The sequence below is a fragment of the Gopherus evgoodei genome, chromosome 15, assembly GCF_007399415.2.
Source record: "Gopherus evgoodei ecotype Sinaloan lineage chromosome 15, rGopEvg1_v1.p, whole genome shotgun sequence".
Lineage (NCBI taxonomy): Eukaryota > Metazoa > Chordata > Testudines > Testudinidae > Gopherus > Gopherus evgoodei.
The window spans coordinates 28,436,477-28,458,810 of record NC_044336.1 but is presented as its reverse complement, the minus strand read 5'-3'; the positions used below and the strand labels follow the sequence as shown (position 1 = coordinate 28,458,810).

The 22,334-nt window shown below is 55.7% G+C and overlaps 1 protein-coding gene across 22 annotated transcripts in view; it reads right to left on the bottom strand.

Annotated features, from left to right (window-relative positions):
* Window positions 1–22,334, bottom strand: part of RBFOX3 (RNA binding fox-1 homolog 3) — a 414,255-nt gene that overhangs the window by 89,737 nt on the left and 302,184 nt on the right. For 16 of the 22 annotated variants that reach the window (XM_030534068.1, XM_030534069.1, XM_030534067.1 and 13 more), the window contains one exon: window positions 17,632–18,094. The exons of the other annotated variants lie outside the window; for them this stretch is intronic. In XM_030534068.1, the coding sequence (XP_030389928.1) occupies window positions 17,632–17,649 (18 nt within the window). In that variant the 5' untranslated portion in view covers window positions 17,650–18,094. The remainder of the gene's footprint in view (window positions 1–17,631; window positions 18,095–22,334) is intronic. 22 annotated transcript variants of the gene reach the window in all.

Below are 22,334 nucleotides of genomic sequence, written 5' to 3'. Positions count from 1 at the left end.
GGCAAGCAGCAATTTTTAAAAGTAAGAGGGCAAAGCCTTAAGCGGGGGGTGGGGGGTGGGAAGTGGTGGGTGGGCTGGGGAGTGGAGAGGAGCTAGTGGGCACGGCCATGTCTGCTGTACTGCCCAGGTGGGTTGGAGATTGTGGGGATCAGCTGATACAGTATCCAGGGCAGGTGCAAGGATATTTTGCATCCTAGGAGAAACTTCCAGCTTGCGCCCCCGTCCTCCTGGAGCATCACTTATTGTAAATTTTCAAAAATGAATACAGTGGAGTCAGATCTTAAGCGAGGGTTAGGTTCTAAGGTCAGCGCGTCAGAGGAAAATCGCATATAGTGAAAATTACCATAAACTACAGTATACACAGTATACACTAGAACAGGGATCCTCAACCTATGGCACACGTGCCAAAGGTGGCACGCGAGCTGATTTTTTTTTTTTTAATGGCAGGCTGCAGGTCCCAGCCACTGCTGAGCCTGCTGCCAGCCTGGGGTTCCGTTCACTCAGCTGCCAGCCGGGGTCTCAGCCAGCGACTCCGCTCAGCCTCCTGTCGTTCACCCAAGCTGGCAGGAGGCTGAGCGGGGCCAGTGGTCGAGACCCTGGCTGGCAAGGGGCCGGCAGCCGGAACCCCAGATTGTCAGTGTGCTGAGCAGGGCCGGCAGCCAGGACCCCGACTGGCAGGGTCGGCCCACTGCTGGCCCTGCTCAGCCTGCTGCCGGCTGAGTGAACAGAACCCCAGGTTGGCAGCAGGCTCAGGGGCAGCTGGGACCCGCAGCCTGCCATTAAAAAACAAACAAACAAACAAAATCAGCTTGCGTGACACCTTTGGGATGCGTGCCGTAGCTTGAGGACCCCTGTTCTAGTGTGTATTGTACTTTATGGTAATTTTCACTATACGCGATTTTCCTCTTACGCAGTGACTTTAGAACCTAACCCCTGTGTAAGACGTGACTCCACTGTAGTGTAAAAAAATTTTTTGGGCACTGCTTTTTGGCACCTCCAAATCTCAGCGAACTAGGCGACCTCCTAGGGCGCCTAGTGTTTACACTGGCCCTGACACTATCCCCAGTCCAAGTGACGTGATAGCCAGTGGTGGATTCAGAGTTAGTGGGGTCCCCAGCCCTGTCCTCAGCTTCATGTTTGGGGCTCCTCCTTGGGCCCCAGCCAAGAAAAAGAACATTCTCCCTTATCTCCCCCTGCCCCCGTTTTTCATTCTTTTTTCTTCATCCTCCTCCTATAAGTAATAGCAAGGAAATGAAAATAAAGTGAGGTACCTTGATTGTTCTTGCAGTCTAACTTATTTTTCCACAGACCACTTGCAAATCACAGAGGGTCTCAACAGACCACTTAATGATCTTTCCAAATATTGTAAAAAATGTTCGGGTGCGGGGTCTGGCCAGAAGCTAGGGTGAGGGAGGGGGCTCAGGGTTGGGGCAGGAGGTTGGGATATGGAGCGCTAACGTGGGGCAGCTCCTGTTTGGTTCTCAGGATGAGGGTGGGGATGTGGGGAGGTGCAGGAGTCAGGGCAGGGGGCTGGGTGTGTGTGAGAGGGTGCAGGTTTCAGGGAAGGGGCTGGGGGGGGTGATGCAGGAGTCAGGGCTAGGGAGGTGTGGGGGTATAGGGGTCAGGGCTGGGGAGGTGTGAGGGGAGTGCAGGGGTCAGGACAGGGGGCTGGATGTGTGTGAGGGGGTGCAGGAGTCAGGGGTATGTGAGGGGGTGCAGGGGGCTTTAGGTGTGCGAGGGGGTGCAGTGGTAAGGGTCAGCAAAGGACTGGGGGTGTGTACACTGTTCCCTAGGAGACAGTAGGCCAGGTATTTCTGTCAGGGTTCAGTGGGGCTGGGGAATGCTTCAAGGGGGCGCAGGGACAGGGGTGCCCCTATTGTTAACCTGCAAGGAAAAGTAAGGGATGGCAGAGCCCAGAGGAGGTTGTTTGGGCAGCTGACAGGCTGGTGGCATCACAAAGCTGACACACAGCTAAGCACAAGCAGAGGAGGCTGAGGGGTAACAAGATGACTCCCAGTCCTGGGTATCCCAAGAACCGTCATAGGGTTCAAAACCCTGGGCTGTCATCCACACCCTGCCCCACTGCAACAGGATCTGCACTCTCTGCCAGATCCTAATCACCCAAAACAGCCGTGAACAGCAGCAAACTGCCCCCTACCCCGCAGGAAACAGCCATGTGCTCAGGGCCGGCTCCAGGCACCAGCTTAGCAAGCAGGTACTTGGGATGGCCACTCCGGAGTGGGGCGGCACATTCAGGGATTTGACGGCAATTTGACGGAGGGTCCCTCACTCCCGCTTGGAGCGAAGGACCTCCTGCTGAATTGCCGCAGATCGTGATCGTGGCTTTTTTTATTTTTTTTTTGGCTGCATGGTGTGGCAAAACCCCTGGAGCCAGCCCTGCATGTGCTTTCACCCTCTTGCCTTGGGATAATTAAGTTTTCAGTCATGATATAGCGAGCTGCTCTTCCAGCATGGGAACCAAAGATCCCAAACAGCCAAAGGCAAAGGCAGAGATCAGAAACAGGAGCCTCATGAAATCCAAGATACCCACCTGCCAACACAAGCAGCAAATATGCAGATAGATAACTGCTCTCTCCTTCTAACGCATCAACAGCCACAAAACCACCAGCCCCTGCCCCCCTTCACAGCAAGCCTCCCATCCCAGAGAATGCCTCTCTTCCAGCAAGAGAGCCCCGCTGGGGGTTTCAGCCATTTGTGCTAGGAAGGATCACAGCACTAGCCCTGGCTGCAGGGGGGAATTCTGTCTCCACAGCTCTTTTGGCCCCTGCCTGACTGCCCTGACGACCAAGTAGGGACGTCTCTGGTAGGATATGGACTGGAAACCCAACTGCTTAGCTGGGCTAGAGAGAAGCTAACAGCCGCCAAGATACGAGAGGTGCTGACTCCTTATCCAGACCCAGCAATTTAGTCACTTTGTAATAAGGAAGTGACTCTCCCAAATGCAGCGTGTCATGAGGGAAGGGATTGAGGCTTCTCCTGCGCAGAGTGTCCAGTAGTGAGGAAGGAACCTGGGCCATGAGAGGGAAGCCAGCTCCTAACTCATGCTGCTGCAGGCTCAGGAGACAGCAGAACAACCAAATCTCTTCAAAGCCAATTATTCTGCAGGGGAAGGGGGTGTGTGCACGTGTCAAATAACCTACATGTCCTGTAACAGGCCAGGACCTACTGAAGATTCATCACTTTCATCCCACCAATCGCTGCTAGGAATATATGCCACATTCTCACCACAGAATGAGAATCCCCAGTTACCCCCATGAGCCAGGAGCTGGTGAAGAGGAGATGATGCATGTGAATCACATGGGCCAAAACCAGGAGGCAATGAGATTCTCTTGGCCCTAGCCTTGGGCTCCTGGCCTCTGCAGAGTGGGTGCTGGGTATTCAGGATCTCACCCAGTTTACACTTTTCATTAAGTAGAGCAGGCATGGCCTTGCCCTGGTGCCAGCGAGAATCCCTGGCTTTTCTCTTTCAATCAATACAATCCTTCCTGAAGCCCTTCGTTCAACGCAATATTTATAGGAAATAACAATTTGACACCGTGAATTTAATGGGACTGAACACACAGGCAGCGGAACCAGGACAGAACCGATGCTCGGGAATGACTCCGTCTCCCAGCGTCAGGGGAGCAGCACAGGTGAACAGCCGCAGTGTCACAAGGAGCAGTTCCCCAAGCCAGGGCTCTGACACCTCCCGCTCTGGTTCCCCTCTGCCTGGGCTCCAATCTCAGACTCTGCAGCAATTGTTCTCATGCAGGAGTACGAATAGCCTTGGGGGTATGCACAGGCCTTCCGAGGGTACATCAATTCATCCAGATATTTGCCTAGTTTTACAACAGGCTACATAAAAAGCACTAGCGAAGCCAGTACAAGCTAAAATTTCATACGGACAATGACTTGTTTATTCTGCTCTATAGACTATACACTGAAATGTAAGTACAATATTTATGTTCCAACTGATTTATTTTATAATGATATGGTAGAAATGAGAAAGGCAGCAATTTGTCAGTAATAGTGCGCTGGGACACTTTTGTATTCTGATGTCTGATTTTGCAAGCAAGTAGTTTTTACGTCAGGTGTAACTTGGGGGTATGCAAGACAATTCAGCTCCTGAAAGGGGGACAGTTGGCTGAAAGGCTGAGACCCATTGCTCTGCAGTATTTCCTACTGGGAAAAGCCAAGACACCGCCGATGAAATGTCATTGCAGAAGCCACAGAAGTGATGGTGAGAAAGTTCGGAGCATCTTTCTGATGGCCCACCAGGGAGTGTGAATGTGCTGGTCACTGGGGCAGATCACTCTCTTCTTCTCCCACCAGCCCTTCGCCACGGAGCTAAGCATGCAGATAATGAAACACCTCAGCAGTGCACAGTGCCTTCCGGTCTGCCAGAGGCATGAGCAGGCCCTTCCCGGGCAGCTTAAGGAAATCCAAAGTGCCTCAACAACACCAGCCCTTGGGAGAAGATGGGAAGGGGCTCTGGAGCTTGTGGGGCTTAGTAAAGGGGTCGGCTTGACACCACCATACACCAGCATCACCCCGGCATGTTTTCTCCCCTGAAAACGCTGCTGCAGTGTGCTCACCTCTCCTCCCATGCAGCACTGGCTCTCCCACAGGCAGATCCCATCTGGGGATCAGCACTACCGGAAACCTGCCGCAGAGCGACAATCTGGTAACTAGTTCTAGTAAACCCTAGGATCCTTCTGCAAGTTCTCTGCTGATGGGGGGCGTCTGGTGAAGAGGTCAGACAGCAAATGGCAGAACAGAGTGCCCAGGGGGTTGGGACCGGACTATAAAATGTGTTACTCCTTGGCTGTCTGTTCAAACCCATCCCTGCTGGGCAGCAGCCAAACCTCGAGAGTCACTTGGTGCCCACATTGCAAACCCATTGTCACAACTGGCAGTCTGAGCAAAGTGCACGGTCCATGGAGTCTGCACTCTCTCTGACCCGGAGGTGGGCTCCCAGGGGAGGTGGAGCTCTGCATACTGCGCTCCATGTCTCTTCCCTCCCCTTGTCTAGTGGTGGACTCCTCTCTGCATCTCCGCACAATCTCCCTACACTCAGCACCAGAGCTTTCTCGTCTGCAGCTCCCTCTCCCTCTCACCCCTGGCAGCTTCTCCTCACCATCCCAAGGCTCAGCTGAAGGCACCGCTGCTCTCTCCCTGCACTGAGGATTTGAGAGTTTGTATGAAAGGGGCGACACAAACAAAAAAGTGTCACTGTCACGGAGTGTGGGGGAGTCCGGCCCTGCACCCCTCCACTCCCTTTCTTTGTTCCCTTCCCCTCCCTTACCTAGCTCAGGTTACAGGCTCTGGCATCGTCCATCCCCTAAAGTCCTCCCCTGCTCTCCCACTCCCCACACAGACAGTCCCTACTGCATCACATCTCTCCCCCCTTCGAGACTGAACTGAGCAGGGTCACTCTGCCCAGTGACCTGGGGAAGTTCAGGGCCCCCTCTCTGGGACAACGCATCCGCTGTCAGGTTGGCACTTCCCTTCACATGGACCACGTCCATGTCATAGTCCTGCAGGAGCAGGCTCCACCTCAGGAGCTTGGCGTTGGCTCCTTTCATCTGGTGCAGCCAGGTCAGGGGAGAGTGGTCGGTGTATACGGTGAAGTGTCGCCCAAAGAGATATGGCTCTAGCTTCTTAAGGGCCCACACCATGGCCAGGCATTCCTTCTCGATGGCCGCGTAGCTTTGTTCCTGGGGTAGCAGCTTCTTACTCAGGTACACGATGGGGTGTCTCTCCCCCTTTTCATCCTCCTGCATTAACACTGCCCCCAGTCCCGTGTCTGAGGCATCGGTGAACACCATAAAGGGTTTGTTAAAATCTGGGTTTGCCAGAACTGGGCCACTAACCAGAGCCTCCTTCAGCGCCCGGAAAGCCTCCTGGCACTGCTCAGTCCAGATCACCTTGTCTGGCTTCCCCTTTTTGCACAGTTCAGTGATGGGGCCGGCTATGGCACTAAAGTGGGGCACGAACCTTCGATAGTACCCCGCCATCCCAATAAAGGCCTGGACCTGCTTTTTGGTTTGGGGAGCAGGCCAGTCTCTGATCACCTCCACCTTGGCTGGTTCCGGCTTCAGGCAGCCGCTCCCCACCCCGATGGCCCAGGTAAGATACTTCAGCCATCCCCACCTTGCACTTCTCAGCCTTTACTGTTAACCCAGCCTTTCGGAGGCGGTCCAGGACTTGTTTAACCTGGGACATGTGGTCCTCCCAGGTCTGGCTGAAGACGCAGATGTCGTCAATATACGCCACGGCCAAACTCTCCATCCCCCTCAGTAGCTGATCCACAAGGCGCTGGAAGATGGCCGGCTGCTCCCTTGAAGCCGAAAGGGCAGGGTCAGAAACTCATAGAGCCCCAGAGGGGTGATAAAGGCCGATTTCAGCCTGGCATCTGCGTCCAGCGGCACTTGCCAGTAGCCTTTAGTAAGATCCATAGTGATGAGGTACCGAGCACCTCCCAGCTTGTCTAGGAGCTCGTCAGGCCTGGGCATAGGGTAGGCATCAGATACGGTGACGGCATTGAGCTTTCGATAGTCCACACAGAATCGGATTGACCCATCCTTCTTGGGGACCAGCACCACCGGCGAGGCCCAAGGGCTGGAAGACGGCTGGATCACCCCCAAAGCCAGCATGTCCCTGACCTCTCTTTCAAGATCCTGGGCAGTTTTACCAGTGACCCGAAAAGGGGAGCATCTTATAGGGGCATGTGACCCGGTCTCCACCCGGTGGACAGTCAAATTAGTGTGTCCAGGCTGGTTGGAAAACAGCTGTCGGTATAGATGCAGCACCCCCCTGATCTCAGCGTGCTGGCCCGGGGTCAGCTGATCAGAGAGGGGAATTGCCTCCAGGGGGGAACCAGCCTTTGTCCCAGGGAATAGATCTACTAAGGGGTCATCTCCCTGCCCCTCCCAATGTCCACACACGGCCAACACCACATTCCCCCTGTCATAGTATGGTTTCATCATGTTCACATGGTACACCCGACGGTGATGTGCCCGGTTTGACAGCTCCACCACATAGTTTACCTCATTCAGTTGCTTGATAACCTTGAAGGGCTCTTCCCAGGCGGCCTGGAGTTTGTTTCTCCTCACGGGGATGAGAACCATCACCTGATCTCCGGTGGCGAAGGCACGGGCTCGTGCTGTGTGGTCATACCAGACCTTCTGCCTCCTCTGGGCTCGGGCCAGATTCTCCCTGGCCAGGCCCATGAGCTCGGCCAGTCTTTCCCGGAAGGTCAGGACATACTCCACCACTGACTCTCCCTCGGGAGCAGCCTTCCACTCCCATTCGTCCCTCATCAGGTCTAGGGGCCCCCTTACCCGCCTTCCATACAACAGTTCGAAAGGTGAAAACCCGGTAGATTCCTGGGGCACCTCCCTGTATGCAAACAGCAGGTGAGGTAAGTACTTGTCCCAATCCTGCAGGTGCTGGTTCATAAATGTTTTTAGCACCATCTTCAGCGTCCCGTTGAACCTTTCTACCAGCCCGTTGGACTGGGGGTGATACGCTGAGGCCCAGTTGTGCTGGACCCCACATTTCTGCCATAAGGACCGGAGCAGGGCCGACATGAAGTTGGACCCCTGGTCCGTTAAGACCTCCTTGGGGAACCCCACCCGGCTGAAAATTGTCAGCAGCGCATCTGCCACTGTGTCTGCTTCAATAGAGGACAAGGCCACCGCCTCGGGGTAGCGAGTGGCAAAATCCACCACCACCAGGATGTATTTCTTCCCTGACCGGGTCCTCTTGCTGAGGGGTCCCACTATGTCCATGGCCACCTTCTGGAAAGGTTCTTCTATGATGGGTAAAGGCCTCAAAGCCGCTTTCCCCTTGTCCCGGGCCTTCCCCACCCTCTGGCAGGGGTCACAGGATTGGCAGTACTGTCGGACATGGGTAAAGACCCCAGGCCAGTAAAAGTTCTGTAGCAGCCTCTGCCTGGTGCGTCGGATTCCCTGGTGCCCTGCGAGAGGGATGTCATGGGCCAGGTACAGCAGCTTGTGACGGAACTTCTGGGGGACCACCAGCTGCCTCCTGATCCCCCATGACTCTACTTCCCCTGGGGGAGCCCATTCTCGGTACAGGAACCCCTTCTCCCACAGGAACCTCTCCTTGCAACCTCTCCTCATGCTCTGTACCACACTAAGGTCAGCCCGGTCCCTGTGCTTCCGCAAGGAGGGATCTTTCTGCAACTCGGCCTGGAACTCAGCAGCTGGGACAGGGATGGGGACCGGCTCTCTCTTGCTGGCTGGGTCTGAGGCCACAGCCTCTCTGAACCGTGCCCCTGGGTGTTCCCCGCTCCCTGGGTTAGGGTCCTGCACCTTGGGTCGAGTACCTTCCCCGTTGTCGGGGTGCAGTGCCCTTTGCCGACTCTGACTACGAGTCACGACCAGGGCACTCTGGGTGCTACTAGGCCAGTCCTCAAGGTCCCCTCCCATTAACATGTCTGTGGGCAAATATTGGTGTACCCCCACATCCTTGGGGCCCTCCTTGGCCCCCCATTTCAGGTGTACCCTTGCCATGGGTACCTTGAATGGGGTCCCGCCCACGCCCATCAGGGTCAGGTAGGTGTCGGGCACCATCCGATCTGAGGCCACCACCTCGGGCCGGGCCAGCGTCACCTCTGCGCCCATGTCCCAGTACCCAGTGACCTTCCTCCCATCTACTTCCAGGGAAACAATGCACTCTTTCCGGAGGGGCAGCCCCGCGCCCACCCGGTAAACCAAAAACCCAGAACCTGGAGCATCTACAGGTGGTATGTTGCCAGCCCCCCTTTCCTGGGAATGTAGCCCCTCCTCCGATTGGGTTTTTACCCAGTCCACCCTCTGCGGGTTGGGTCTGCTTGGTCTGTCCCTGAGCTTGGGGCACTGGGCCCATATGTGACCTTGTTGGCCACAGCGATAGCAGCCCATATCTCGTGGATCCCCTTGAGTGGGCCGGAGGGACCTGATACTGGATGTTCCCCTTTTGGGGGGGTTCTCCATAGGCCCCCTTTGGGAGGTCCCATGACGACTCTCTCTCTGCGTTGAGGCAGGCCTGCTCCTTCGAGACTCCTCCCTGCCATCCCCTGCCCGACTGTCCACAAATTGGTCGGCCAGCTGGCCTGCATGCTGCGGGTTCTGCGGCTTCTGGTCCATCAATCACAGCCTCAGGTCAGACGGGCACTGCTCGTACAGGTGCTCCAGTATGAATAGGTCAAGCAGGTCCTCTTTAGTTTGGGCCCCAGCTGTCCACTTGCGGGCATACCCCTGCGCCCGGTTGACCAGTTGTAGGTATGTGACCTCATGGGTTTTACACTGGCTCCGGAACTTTTTCCGGTACATCTCCGGAGTCAGCCCAAACTCGCAGAGCAGGGCCTGCTTGAACAGTTCGTAGTCCCCTGCCTCCGCCCCTTTCAGTCGGCTGTACACCTCCACAGCGGTGGAGTCCAGTAAAGGGGTGAGAACTGCGATCCTGTCTGCAGGGTCAACCCTGTGCAGCTCGCAGGCATTCTCAAAGGCCCTCAGGAAGGTATCTATGTCCTCCCCCTCCTTACGCCGGGGCAGCAAGTGCTTATCAAAGCTCTTTGTAGGCTTGGGTCCCCCCTCACTCACCGCAGCCGGGGCCTCACTGCTCCTCAGCTGGGCCAGGTCCAGCTCATGTTCACGCTGTTTCGCCTTCTCCTCCAGCTCTTGCCTCTTTAACTCGAACTCCTCCCATCTCAGCTCCCTTTCATATTCCAGCCGCCTCCGCTCCACGGATGCTGAGCGTCGCCGGGAGGATCCTCTGCTGGCCGGGGGTGTCACGGTGCCCTCGGTATACACTGGGCTCCTCCCCGCCCTTCCCCTACGCCTAGGAGGGGGGGGTCTCGGGAAGCCCTCGTCTGCCGGCTGACCACTCCCAGCGGGGACAGACACTGGTGCCTGCGCTGCATCTGCCCGGCTGCTTCCCTCAGAGACAGGGCTCTGTTCATTCATGCGGTCTCCCTGCTCCAGCTGGGCAATCAGCTGGTCCTTGCTGAGCCTCCCTGGGTGCAGCCCCCTGTGCTTGCACAGCTCCAGCAGGTCGCACTTGCGCCGCTTGGCATACATCTTCCTGCTGGCCACTCACAGGCCGGGGTGCTCGCCGCTCCCCACGGTTTCCAGGGGGACCCCTAGTTCACCAGCCCTTTGTGAGGTCACCACCTCTCTGCCAGGGTCGAGCTGCAGACTCCTCCGCCCCTGGGACCGCTCGCTGCAATCCCCCGGGGGACCCTGTTACTGCAAAGTCCTTCTCACTGGGCACACACTCCCAGGGGTTAATCACCCCTTCGTTTTACTGCTTCCCAGTCACTTACTGCAGGAAGCGCCATCCACGGGGTGCAGTATATCCTGCCGCTGCCACCAGTTGTCACGGAGTGTGGGGGAGTCCGGCCCTGCACCCCTCTTCCTGGGACCCACAGTGACTCTCAGGCCAGCCAGTAAAACAGAAGGTTTATTGGACAACAGGAACACAGGTTACAGCAGGGCTTGCAGGCACAGTCAGGACCCCTCCACCGAGTCCTTCTGGGCTTTCAGGGTGCTTGGATCCTAGCTAGGATCCCCTGAATCCCGCCCACACAGCCCCAAGCCCAAACTCAAACTGCTTCCCTCCTGCCACTGCCTTCCTTTGTCCCCTTCCCGGGCAAAGGTGTTGACCTTTCCCCTCCCTTACCTAGCTCAGGTTACAGGCCCTGGCATCGTCCATCCCCTAAAGTCCTCCCCTGCTCTCCCACTCCCCACACAGACAGTCCCTACTGCATCACAGTCACAAAGAAAAGAACATGAAAAACGTTGATGGCAATAAACACCTGACTTAAGTTATTCTGGGGAGTTTCTGGACTGATTCTTTTTCAGACTTTAAGGCAGATAATTCTCCTGGTTCTGGGAAAGCCACCACTGGCCTTCCTCTACGGCCAGGCACCCTGTGAACTTCATTGACGACAGCCCCAAGGGAGGTAAAAAGCCACTGAACCAGAACGGTGGCATTTTCCATCCACTCCACACACTTTGCACTAGGTGAATGACGACACGAGGGACAGGGTAAGGGAGAAGTTGGCCCTAACAGCCAATTTTCAGAAACACTGAGCCTCCACAACTCTCCCCTGCTGGAGTGCCGAGTGCTCAGCCTCTCTGAAAAACAGGCCTCTGAGGTCTCAACTTGGGCTCCAAGGAAAGAAGGTTGCCAAAATCAGGTGCAATTTTGGAAATTTTAGGTCTGAGTGTTTTTGCATGAGACTCAGTTATTACCCAAAAGCCAGGATGGGGGAAAGGGCTGCTGAGCCAGCAGGAGAGTGAAAGGGGGCTGGAACATCCCTGCGTGTGTGAGATGATGCCAGTCACATGGCTTAGCCCAGGCAGGAAAGCCAATCAGGACAGAAGACAGGTGGCATGTGAGCGCGTGGAAACACGAGGCAGGAGGTGCTCCAAAAGGCGACACTAAATCCTCATTATAAGGCTTTTTAAATGCACAGACAGGGTATTAGCGTTTAAAGAGCTTCTAGGACTCCAGGGCAAACTTTAATAATCATAATCTTTATAGAAGCCTTCCTTTCATTCGCCCCCCATGCTCTTTATTTCTCCTGCAATCGCGGCTAATTTGAAGATGTTTTGCTTTGGCATCCCAGCCTGTTGTGTGTCAATTACTGAGCTGCCCGCTGGTAGCTGCCAACAGTGACCACAATGCCGCAGGCGGAAACCAAATCCCTACGCTTCCCTCCACAGCGGAGACTGAGAAACTTCGGCCATGCCCAAGCTGGGGACGACACTCAAGCTATTACCTCATTGCCCTTGGGAGCTGAGCCCTCCTTCTGCACAGCCTGGGGAGGCCCACCTCTCCCCAGACTCTCTGGCAGAGCCAGCAGAGAGCTGCCTGTGCTGTGCTAGGTGTTATTGGGAGGACAGAAAGAACTATTTCGTGGTTAGACTTGGGGTTAGGAGTCATGAGAGCCAAAGCGCTACTCCCTGAGCCCGGCTCCACAGCCCTGGGGCTGCACACAGGGCTCTGCAAAACTCTACCTGGGGCCTACGGAGTTGCTGCACAGACATCCACTGCAGCCCTGCCCTGTATCCAGGCAGTTTGCTTCCCTAGCTGCACCAAATCTCATCCTTAATCAAGGTCCTTTTACCCCAACCCAGCTAGCCCACAGCTTCCCCTTCAGAAAGACGTTCTCCAAATGCACTGTGTCCCTCCTCGGACAGCCACACTCAGGAACCTCCCATCCCAGCTGTGGCCTCCTGGCCTTGACCCAGTGTCAGGCATCTGGAGCAGAAACACGAGCTGAGCGCTGGGAAACCCTGAGTCCTGTCCTGACAGAAAGGGGCTCCTGGGCCCTCCGAAAGGGGCTGCACAAAGACTTCAGAAAGCAAAGCACCTTCAGACCAAAAGTTGCTTCCCTGAGAAAGCCTAAATTCACACTAGCCCCTTCTCTGCCGAGCGCCTTTCCTCCACCTCCTCCCTTCAGCTGCCCTAGTGCCCTCTCCATAATTCTGGAAGCCTGCAGCAGGCTAGGAAAGGGGAATCCTAATCTACAGACTGTGCTTCCAAATGGAGTGAGCCCCCAGTGGGCCTGTCCCATTGAGGAGTTGTAGGTCTCATTTCTTTCTGGTTTCAGAGTAGCAGCCGTGTTAGTCTGGATCTGCAAAAAGAACAGGAGTCCTTGTGGCACCTTAGAGACTAACAAATTTATTTGAGCATAAGCTTTCGTAGGCTACAGCATCCGATGAAGTGGGCTGTAGCCCACAAAAGCCTATGCTCAGACAAACTTGTTAGTCTCTAAGGTGCCACAAGGACTCCTGTTCTCTTTTCTTTCTGTGGCTCTGAAAGCAAAACAGTCACTGGAAAACATCACAAATGTCTGTTGAACGCTTACCCTGTGCCAGAGTGCAGAGCAGAGATGGGCACCCCTTCACTAGCCACTCAGGAGAGCCCCAGAGCGCTACAGCAAGGCAGTGGGGAGAGCCCCAGAGCTGCCTGGCCTCTGGACACGGGCAGGTTTAGCTGCTGTATTCTGCCGGGGGAAAGGGGCACGAACACTGGTCGGACTGTTTTAGGTCCAGACTGCGTCTGTGGCACTGTTACACTAATGGGTAATTGGGTTTACACCCCAGCACAGCCTTGCAGAAGTCCAGGTACAGCTCAGCACTGTGGCTATCAGGAAAGGGAATTCTGTGGTTTTATGTATTTACTTTCAGACATATAAAAATGAGCTCTACTACTTGGGTACAGGAATGACATGTCGCCCATTGACATGATCCTCTTTTATCAGAGTCACTCCCCAAAACACTAACCAGGCCAGGGGACCCCACACTGGGAACACCCCGGGCACTTAAACCAGTGCCTGATAGCTCAGGAGTCTCACATGTGACAGAAACATGTAAGGAAAGAGGCACTTTCTAAGGGCATGTCTTCATGACTGCAGCAGCCTGGACATACAGTGGTATAAGAGCTCAGAGCTAGCTCCGGAAATAACCACAGTGAAGCCACGGCTAACGCCACCGCCCATGACTCTGGGTATGTATTCCAGTGGCCCCCATACTGCTGCTGTTTCTCAAGCTAACCCCTCAACTTCCCTGGACTGGGCTGATAGCCAGTGCAGATTATGGGGGAGAGATGGGAGATGTTGGGAAACCCTGCTGGAGACGGGATCTGGCACACCGCACCTTTCTACAATGACTGTAACTCAGCACACAGCATTACCGTAATGCCACCTCTTCATGAAAAGGTTGTAATCTCCTTACTGAGTGCAGATGATAAAAAGCTGCATTGGCCATTGCTGCTACCTCAGCATCCAGGACCAGGCCTTGGGCTGCATCCCATACAGCAAATGGCAGACATTCACCTGCTTCCGGCACTGAAAGAATCTTCCCTGCAGCATCTCAGTCTTGTCTGGATTGAACCCAGCAAGCCCTCAGTCAGATCCCAACCTGTTAGACACCAAGTAAGTCATGCCACTGCCCTAACCAGCTCAGGAGAGGTGGAGACATGCAGTGAGCTGGGTTTCCTCCACATATGAAGACACTGCAGCCCATACTTAATTAACTGAGTAGCCCCATACATACTTTAGCTGGAGAACAGGGCTCTGTGGAGCCGCCTGTAAGATTTTTGGGGCCAATGAGCAGGGCTCCGTGCTCTGGGCTCTCTTAGAAAGAAAGGAATGGAGTCACTCATGAGAAACCCCTGCGACAGCCCCACCACAACAACGCACAGTCAATAGAATAGAAGGTTGCTGGAAGATCTAAGAAAACCACGCTGGAGGAGATCACGGGAACTGCATTCAGCCAATCTGGATTATGTGGTGAGACCCAGATCAAAAAGAAATAGTCAAAAACATCTGGCTAGGAGCAGGCGAAAACGGCATTCCTGGTCACTGATGCCACTTGTGATTCCAGGAACAGCCATGATTCCAGAGGCATCCCCAACTGCAAACTGCTTAGACAAAGGATGAGTAAGTGCCATCAAAAACAGGGGCAAGAACCACCCAGTCATATGCTCCCCCAGTCCACTAGCATCACCTCCATGTTATTCAGCCTGGCATCAGACAGCTTGATCTCAGCCAGGCTGCTACTGTGGCTTGGCACAAAACCCACAAAGATGCCCCTCCATACAGCTCTGATGAGACACAGAGCTGGGTATCTTTCACAGATGGATGACAACACTTGGCAATTTCTCCAGTGACATCACATGCATGTTCAACAGGAGGGTTGGCAAAACAGAACCATGCAGATGAGCAGTTGCGTCAAACCTTCCCTTCTGCTCCCTCCCAGACAAACAAACAGAATCATTCCAACAGGACTGCAGGGGATTAACAACCTTGGAGGCTGCTCGACAGTCTTCGAGGCTGCTTGCACACCAGTCCATGGCCCAGTATTAGCAGCAGAACATCAACCCACAAGAGCAGCAGAGTCACTGCACCAGACCCAAACTGAAAGAGGCAAGGACTTCCGAGGAGTCCAGATGGTACCAGTTTCCTTTGTCATAACTGCCTCTCTAAGCTTCCCCAGGAAGACGGACTCAGAGGCAGGGCAATAACTGGTGAGACTGCTAAGACAGGGCTTCTAGAGTAGCATTCTCTGGAGCAGGTTCTGCTCAGTTACACAGGTGCTGCCCTGCACACTCAAGGAGACCATTTGTATCTATTCTCCCATCTCCCCCTTGCTGTGCCACGTGTCACAGTCTCTCGCTGCCCTTGTTTTCTTCTCTCCTCTCTGTTATGTTATTTAAATCATGTCTTCGCATTTTTCTTACTCTCTCTCCCAAAACAGCACCTGAGCCCAGTAACGTGAGAGTCTGCATTGAGTGTCAGCCCACGAGGGCATGCCTGCCTTTGAGCTGAGGTGAGTCCCAGCTCCAGGAGACATCTCTGTGCTAGCTCTAATGGAACTGGTGGGCCAAAGCAAGGATGCAGCCATGGCAGCACAAGTATGGGAGAAGCAGCAGCCCTGAGGATGTAGCTGCCAAAAAGCCTAGGCCCCAGGGTGGCTGGCTGTCCTGCTCCTTGCGCCACTGCACCTACATTCTGTTTTTGTCGAGCTCGTGTGAATACGTCTCCTCGAGCTGGGACTCACCCTCAGCTTGATGTGCAGAACTCCCCCCCCCCCATTCAGCTTGAAATGTGATTAAAAGAATTTGCCTCCTACTACTTAAAATGGCTTAAAACATCCTGGAGAACAGGTGCCATGGCTCACTGCAGCCCAGGGAGATCAGGATGGGCACAGAGGGTGACAGCACCTGGAGCATGGCCAGTGAGCCTGTTTCCAATGCCACCACTATGCAGAGCAGTGAACTGGGGACCCTGGCTGTGCTAGAGACTCAGAGAACTAAACAGCCTTTGCAGAGCCCTCGGGCTGGGATGCTGGCGCTTCTAAAGATAGTAAGGTGGGGAGTGGGGGTGGGAAGGAAGCACTAACTACAGCCAAGTATACTATGTGAAATAAACAGGAGATTACGCCCAGAGAACCAAGAACCCCCTGCCCTCCACCCTGACAGCCCTATCTCATGGGAAATCTGAGAGGCAGGCTCAGGGCAAGTCTACACTACAGTGCTACATTGGCGCAGCAGCATGCTGCTATAGCATGTCTGGTGAAGACGCGCGATGTCGAGGGGAGAGTGCTCTCTTGTTGGCATAATTGCTCCACCCTGGCGAGGAGTGGAAGCTGTCAGTGGGAGAGTGTCTCCTGCCAACATAGCACCATTGTGGACAGCGCAAAATGTGCGTTGCTCGGGAGGCAGTTTTTTCACACCCTTGAGCGATGTAAGTTAGATTGACTTAGGCCGTAGTGTGGACATGTTCTGAAAGAGGGAGACAGCAGTGTAAAAAGCCAGGCGCCACGCCGCTGAGCTCCCAGAGGCCCCAGCCCCCCAGGCAAGTGCATGGCACTCCTGGAGAAGTGCAGCCCTGGCAGACACAAGAATGCTGTCTGCTGCTCTTGTCTCAAGCCCATTTGCTTCTTCATCTTGTCACATCATTCTCTCCTGAATGTGGCCAGACTGCCTGGCTTTAACCTCTGGCTGTCTGGCCTTGGAAGCTCCCAGTGAAGGTGCTTACAGGTCAGTTCACATGCCCTTTCAATACCTGCTCCCACTGTTCACATGCCCCTCCTTTGTGCTCTATAGGACAAGCTACATTTCAAGTCTCTTGTCCAGGGCATTGAGGACAAGGCCTCGTCCACGTCCCTGCAGCTGCTCACTAGGCTGCTGCCTGAACACCACGGACTCATAACTGAGAGGCCTCTTTTCTTATTTCCAGCAGGACTTGCTGCCAGTCAAGCTGAGCTGTTTGAAAGGAGCATGGGAAACTCAGATGTGCTGGGTACAGATGAAGGAGGAATTTCCCAGCACCAGGCCAAACAAGCGGTAGCAGATGCCCTTTTCTCGAGGACACACTCACCTTGGGCCACGTTCTCTAGGGTTCCACCCCTGGGTAAGTGATTCTGGCATTTCACCCACAGCACAAGCCTCTTCTGAGCAAAGCAAAGCAAACAACAAAGCAACTTCTCTTGAGCAGCCAAAGATTTGCGGCTTCTGTTAACTGTCCTCCACTCCTCTTCCAGAGAGTGATGTGAGGGGAGATTGGATGGATCAGGTGCAGAAAGATTTCCTAGTGGAGGGAATATGCCTCTGAGCAGGACCTCCTGCTCCCCTGGCCTGTTACCTGGTGATCTGCAGAGAGCTCTCTGCTGAATCTAAGAGTCCCCAGGGCTGTGCTGGAGAAAGCTCTCAGTGAGTCTGGGGCTCAGATGGGGTAGATGCAGGAAGAGGCAGAACTTTGGGTCAGGATTTGTCCAGAAAGCTTTCCTAGCAGGGAGTAGGGAGGGGTCACCATGCCTTTCACTAGTTGAATTCAAACCAGGAAGCTCTGCCCTGCTCAAGTTGCCCTTTCTGGGAGGGGGAAGACAGCTCTCATCTCCTCGCTCTTGGGGGCCTGTCTCCATCAGGCAAACACCTGATCCCTTCTGGCTGTATGGAAGCCAGGAAGCAGAGAGATCCTTGCTGGAAGAAGAAAGCATCTCCCTGGCAGGCAGCAGAGCTCCAGAAGCTGGAAGCAAGCACAGTGTAAAACAAACCAGTCCCCAGCCCCCAGTAAAGAAAGGGGAAAATCCTGTGTTTGGTACCTACCCAGAAATACATCATCATGTCGGCAGTGGGGATGCACAGCACCAGAGAGGAGCAATCGGGTGAGCTGGCCTAGCAGCGCAATGAGAGGGTGTGGGGTTCCCCTTCCGCTCCCCGTGCAGCTGGCTGAGGCGCCCCGCACTGTGCTCCCTCGCAGTCTCTCTGTCCCCGGTGCTGGTGGGAGGCTTGGCAGCAGTGCCCTATCAGCTCGGGTCCCTCGCCGGCACAGCGCGGTCACTCGCCACAGGCCGCCATGCACGTCAGAGCTGGCCATCAGTGTCCATCCTGCTGGCGCTCGGCTGCTCGTGGTGCGAGGGTCGCAGAAAGGATTCCAACTTGGGCAGGGGAAAGAGCGAGCCCCCAGATCCCCAGCACGAGTCACAGCGCGAGGAAGGGTGGGGGTGAGGGGAGCTGATTCGATATTAAAAACAGGGGGAGGGACCAAAAAGAAATCCTCTTGGGTGTCCTTAGGAGAAAAAGGAAGAGAGGAAAAGTGAGCGAGGCTGGACCTGCTTCTCCTGCGGAGCTAGAGTACAGCTGGCTGGGAGTGCAGGGGCTGCTGGACTCAGGCTGGGAGCGCAGCGCGAGGAGCCAGGCTGAAGGACTGGGGGCCAAGTTGCCAGGTTTGTTGTAGGGGGCTGGATGGGCTGCTGGGGAAGGGAGGGGAAGGTGTGGCGGGGAGAGCGAGTGCGTGCACGGCAGAGCTGGGAGTGTGGGCTCCTGCTCTGACACGCTGTGTAACGGATGTCCTGCCTCAGCATTTTTCAAGCTACCCTGTCAATAAGGGAATCGGCTGCTCTCACAATTAACCTGCGAGGTGCCAGCCAGCTCCGACTGCACTTGCTCCCTGGCAGGAGTGCTTTCTCCTTTCCGTTTCCTCTCCTGTTCCTGGGTCAGGCTCAGCAGCATTCATGGCTGAGAGCCTGAGCTAGGCCCGGTTCATGGCTTCTCATGGGCCAGGATGGACTAGTGGCTGCCCCACCCCTGGCCAAGGGAGAGAGGTCATTGCAGGAGCCCCCGGCCCTCTCGTTCTCATGGCTATGGCCTCAGTCACTTCTGCACAAGCCCCTTCCTCCAAGGCTTCTTAGGGAGTAAAAGTTCTTGGAATGATTATTATTGTCTGGCTTAGGGTAGCACCTCGAGGCCCCCTTGTGCTGGGCACTGCACACAGTGGGCAAGTCCTTGTCCCGAAGCGCTTACAATCTAACTAGATCAGGCGGACGTGTGGCGGGAAACAGGAAGAAGAAGCAGGAACAGCCTTGGGAGAGCCTGATCCCAGAGGCTGGGGGCACCTGAGATTAGTGAGCCTAACGAAGGGAAGGGGCAACCCTTGAACAATGCTTTACTCTGAGATCTTAAACAACCATGATGCCCCAGGGCAAACCAAGGGGGGCTGAGTTCAAAGGGCTGCCCACAGCCACAGAGTACAAGGCAAAGCTGGGAACCCAGGCAAAGCATGCATCTGCCCCGGGCGTGTGCTGTGAGCCCAGGTTAGCCCTGCCGCTCGGACTCCATCACTGCACCCCAATCGTTCATTCACCTGCCCCGGGTGTGTGCTGTGAGCACAGGTTAGCCCTGCCGCTCGGACTCCGTCACTGCACCCCAATCACTCATTCACCTGCCCCGGGTGTGTGCTGTGAGCCCAGGTTATCCCCGCTGCTCAGACTTCGTCACTGCACCCCAATCACTCATTCACCTGCCCCGGGTGTGTGCTGTGAGCCCAGGTTAGCCCTGCCTCTCGGACTCCGTCACTGCACCCCAATCGCTCATTCACCTGCCCCGGGTGTGTGCTGTGAGCCCAGGTTAGCCCTGCCGCTCGGACTCCGTCACTGCACCCCAATCGCTCATTCACCTGCCCCGGGTGTGTGCTGTGAGCCCAGGTTAGCCCTGCCGCTCGGACTCCGTCACTGCACCCCAATCACTCATTCACCTGCCCCGGGTGTGTGCTGTGAGCCCAGGTTAGCCCTGCCGCTCGGACTTCGTCACTGCACCCCAATCGCTCATTCACCTGCCCCGGGTCTGTGCTGTGAGCACAGGTTAGCCCTGCCGCTCGGACTTCGTCACTGCACCCCAATCGCTCATTCCCCTGCCCCGGGTGTGTGCTGTGAGCACAGGTTAGCCCTGCCGCTCGGACTCCGTCACTGCACCCCAATCGCTCATTCCCCTGCCCTGGGCGTGTGCTGTGAGCCCAGGTTAGCCCTGCCTCTCGGACTCCGTCACTGCACCCCAATCGCTCATTCACCTGCCCCGGGTGTGTGCTGTGAGCCCAGGTTATCCCTGCCTCTCGGACTCCGTCACTGCACCCCAATCGTTCATTCCCCTGCCCCAGGCGTGTGCTGTGAGCCCAGGTTAGCCCTGCCGCTCGGACTCCGTCACTGCACCCCAATCACTCATTCACCTGCCCCGGGTGTGTGCTGTGAGCCCAGGTTATCCCTGCCTCTCAGACTCCGTCACTGCACCCCAATCACTCATTCACCTGCCCCGGGTGTGTGCTGTGAGCCCAGGTTAGCCCTGCCGCTCGGACTCCGTCACTGCACCCCAATCGCTCATTCCCCTGCCCCAGGCGTGTGCTGTGAGCCCAGATTAGCCCTGCCGCTTGGACTCCGTCACTGCACTCCAATCGCTCATTCATCTGCCCCGGGCGTGTGCTGTGAGCCCAGGTTAGCCCTGCCGCTCAGACTCCGTCACTGCACCCCAATCACTCATTCACCTGCCCCGGGTCTGTGCTGTGAGCCCAGGTTATCCCTGCCGCTCGGACTCCGTCACTGCACCCCAATCGCTCATTCACCTGCCCCGGGCGTGTGCTGTGAGCCCAGGTTAGCCCTGCCTCTCGGACTCCGTCACTGCACCCCAATCGCTCATTCATCTGCCCCAGGTGTGTGCTGTGAGCCCAGGTTAGCCCTGCCGCTCGGACTCCGTCACTGCACCCCAATCGCTCATTCACCTGCCCCGGGTGTGTGCTGTGAGCCCAGGTTAGCCCTGCCGCTCGGACTCCGTCACTGCACCCCAATCGCTCATTCACTTGCCGTGGGTGTGTGCTGTGAGCAGCCCAGCCCTGTCGCTCAGCCAGTTCTAAGTCCAGGCAATGGCTAGAGCCCAGCAGCTGTGCCCCATCCAGTGATTTGTGAGGGAGAGGCACTGGTTAGGCTGGGGGCATGCAGTGGCAAAGGAATGGGCTTGCTCTGGCAAGAGGGGTGCAAACAAACGGATCAGGTGGAAGCACATCGGTTCTCCTTCGGGATGGCTCTGGGGACATTCTGACGGGCTGACGGACAGGACGACTGGGAGCATCCAGCTGCACTGGGGACTTGACAAGGTCTCTCTGTGTTAGCTTTTCATATTGCACAGGGCTCTTGTAGGATAGGCCAGGGAAGGGCAGAATCATGACATTCTAGCTCTGCTGCCAAGGGGCTATTACAAGAAAATAATCATCCCATGCTGTGCTTCTACGGCTCCTGCGTGCTGCTCTGCCCCCCGACCACGCCTGCAACTCCCCTCCAAGCCAGAGATGGGCCTGGACCCCCAGGAATGCCCTGCTGCCCCAATGAGAGGCTCTGGAGAGTTACCACGTGCCTGCCTGAGCCCTACTGCTGCCCCGTTTCTCCGGAGGAGGAGAAATCCCAGCTATGGCTCTCGCGCTGTCCCGCAGAGGAAAGAAGCAGAATCCTCAGGGTAAGATAAACAGTCCCTGCACGGAGCAGGCCCTGGGCAGGCTACAGCCAAGGCAACAGGTGCAGCAGACACTAAATCTCCCGTCCTCCGAGGGACCCGCTGTGCTGCGGAGAGCTGAGCCAGACACAGGAGCAAGCAAAGAAATAAGAGCAAGGGAAGGCGAAGGCATGTGAGGGCTGGAAGATAGTTCTGTGGGGCCCGGCTGGCGCTGACAGCCCCCCCCAGCACACAGCTGGTGTGAGGCAGTTCTCCTCCAGCACAGCAATAAAAGAAAACAACAAGCTTAATAATTCAGCACCAGGAGAGGGTGATCACCGCGGCAGGCCGGGAAAAGAACCCAGGCTTTCACTCAGTCCTACCTTGGTGTCCAAGGCCTCCCCTGCTCCCCCCAGAGCCCTGCAAGCACAGCCCCACCCCTCGCCTTGGTCCAACTGCTGCTCCCCCCACCACACACACACACACACATTGAGGAGGCCATAGGACAGCCTAGATATAAACCTCTCTCCCCTTAACAAGACTCCCCAGGTCAGAAAGGGGAGCCCGTGCGGGAAAGGGAGATTTGGGGCTGTCCTGCTGGGGAGAAGAGGCTAAGACACAGGCAGGTCACTGTTTGGCTGTGTGTTTATCTCTCTTCCTAGCTATCCCATGGCCAGCATTACCAGCAGGGATTTGCCTCCCCTTCCTCCCCCTTCCTCCCTTCCTGTCTAAGCTGTGTGATATTGAACAGGGAGGTAGCTGGCTCTCAGTGAGCATTAGAAGGGATCCCTGGGTATGACTCTACATCACTTTGGGACCCTTTGACACAAATCACCATAATAAACTTGACCACAAAACCACTGTTCCTTCCTGATTGACAGTGTTTACCTTGCTCTTCCCAACTCAGTTTGTGCCTTGCCTGGCCCGGGCTCTCCTGCTGCTCCCTCTGTTCGAGGTAGGGCATTATGGAGCCGTGGAATCAATGACAATCTCCCCAACCCAGCATCTTGACTTCTCTACAGGAAGAAACAGGCCAGATGCCTTGTGCTGGGAACCTA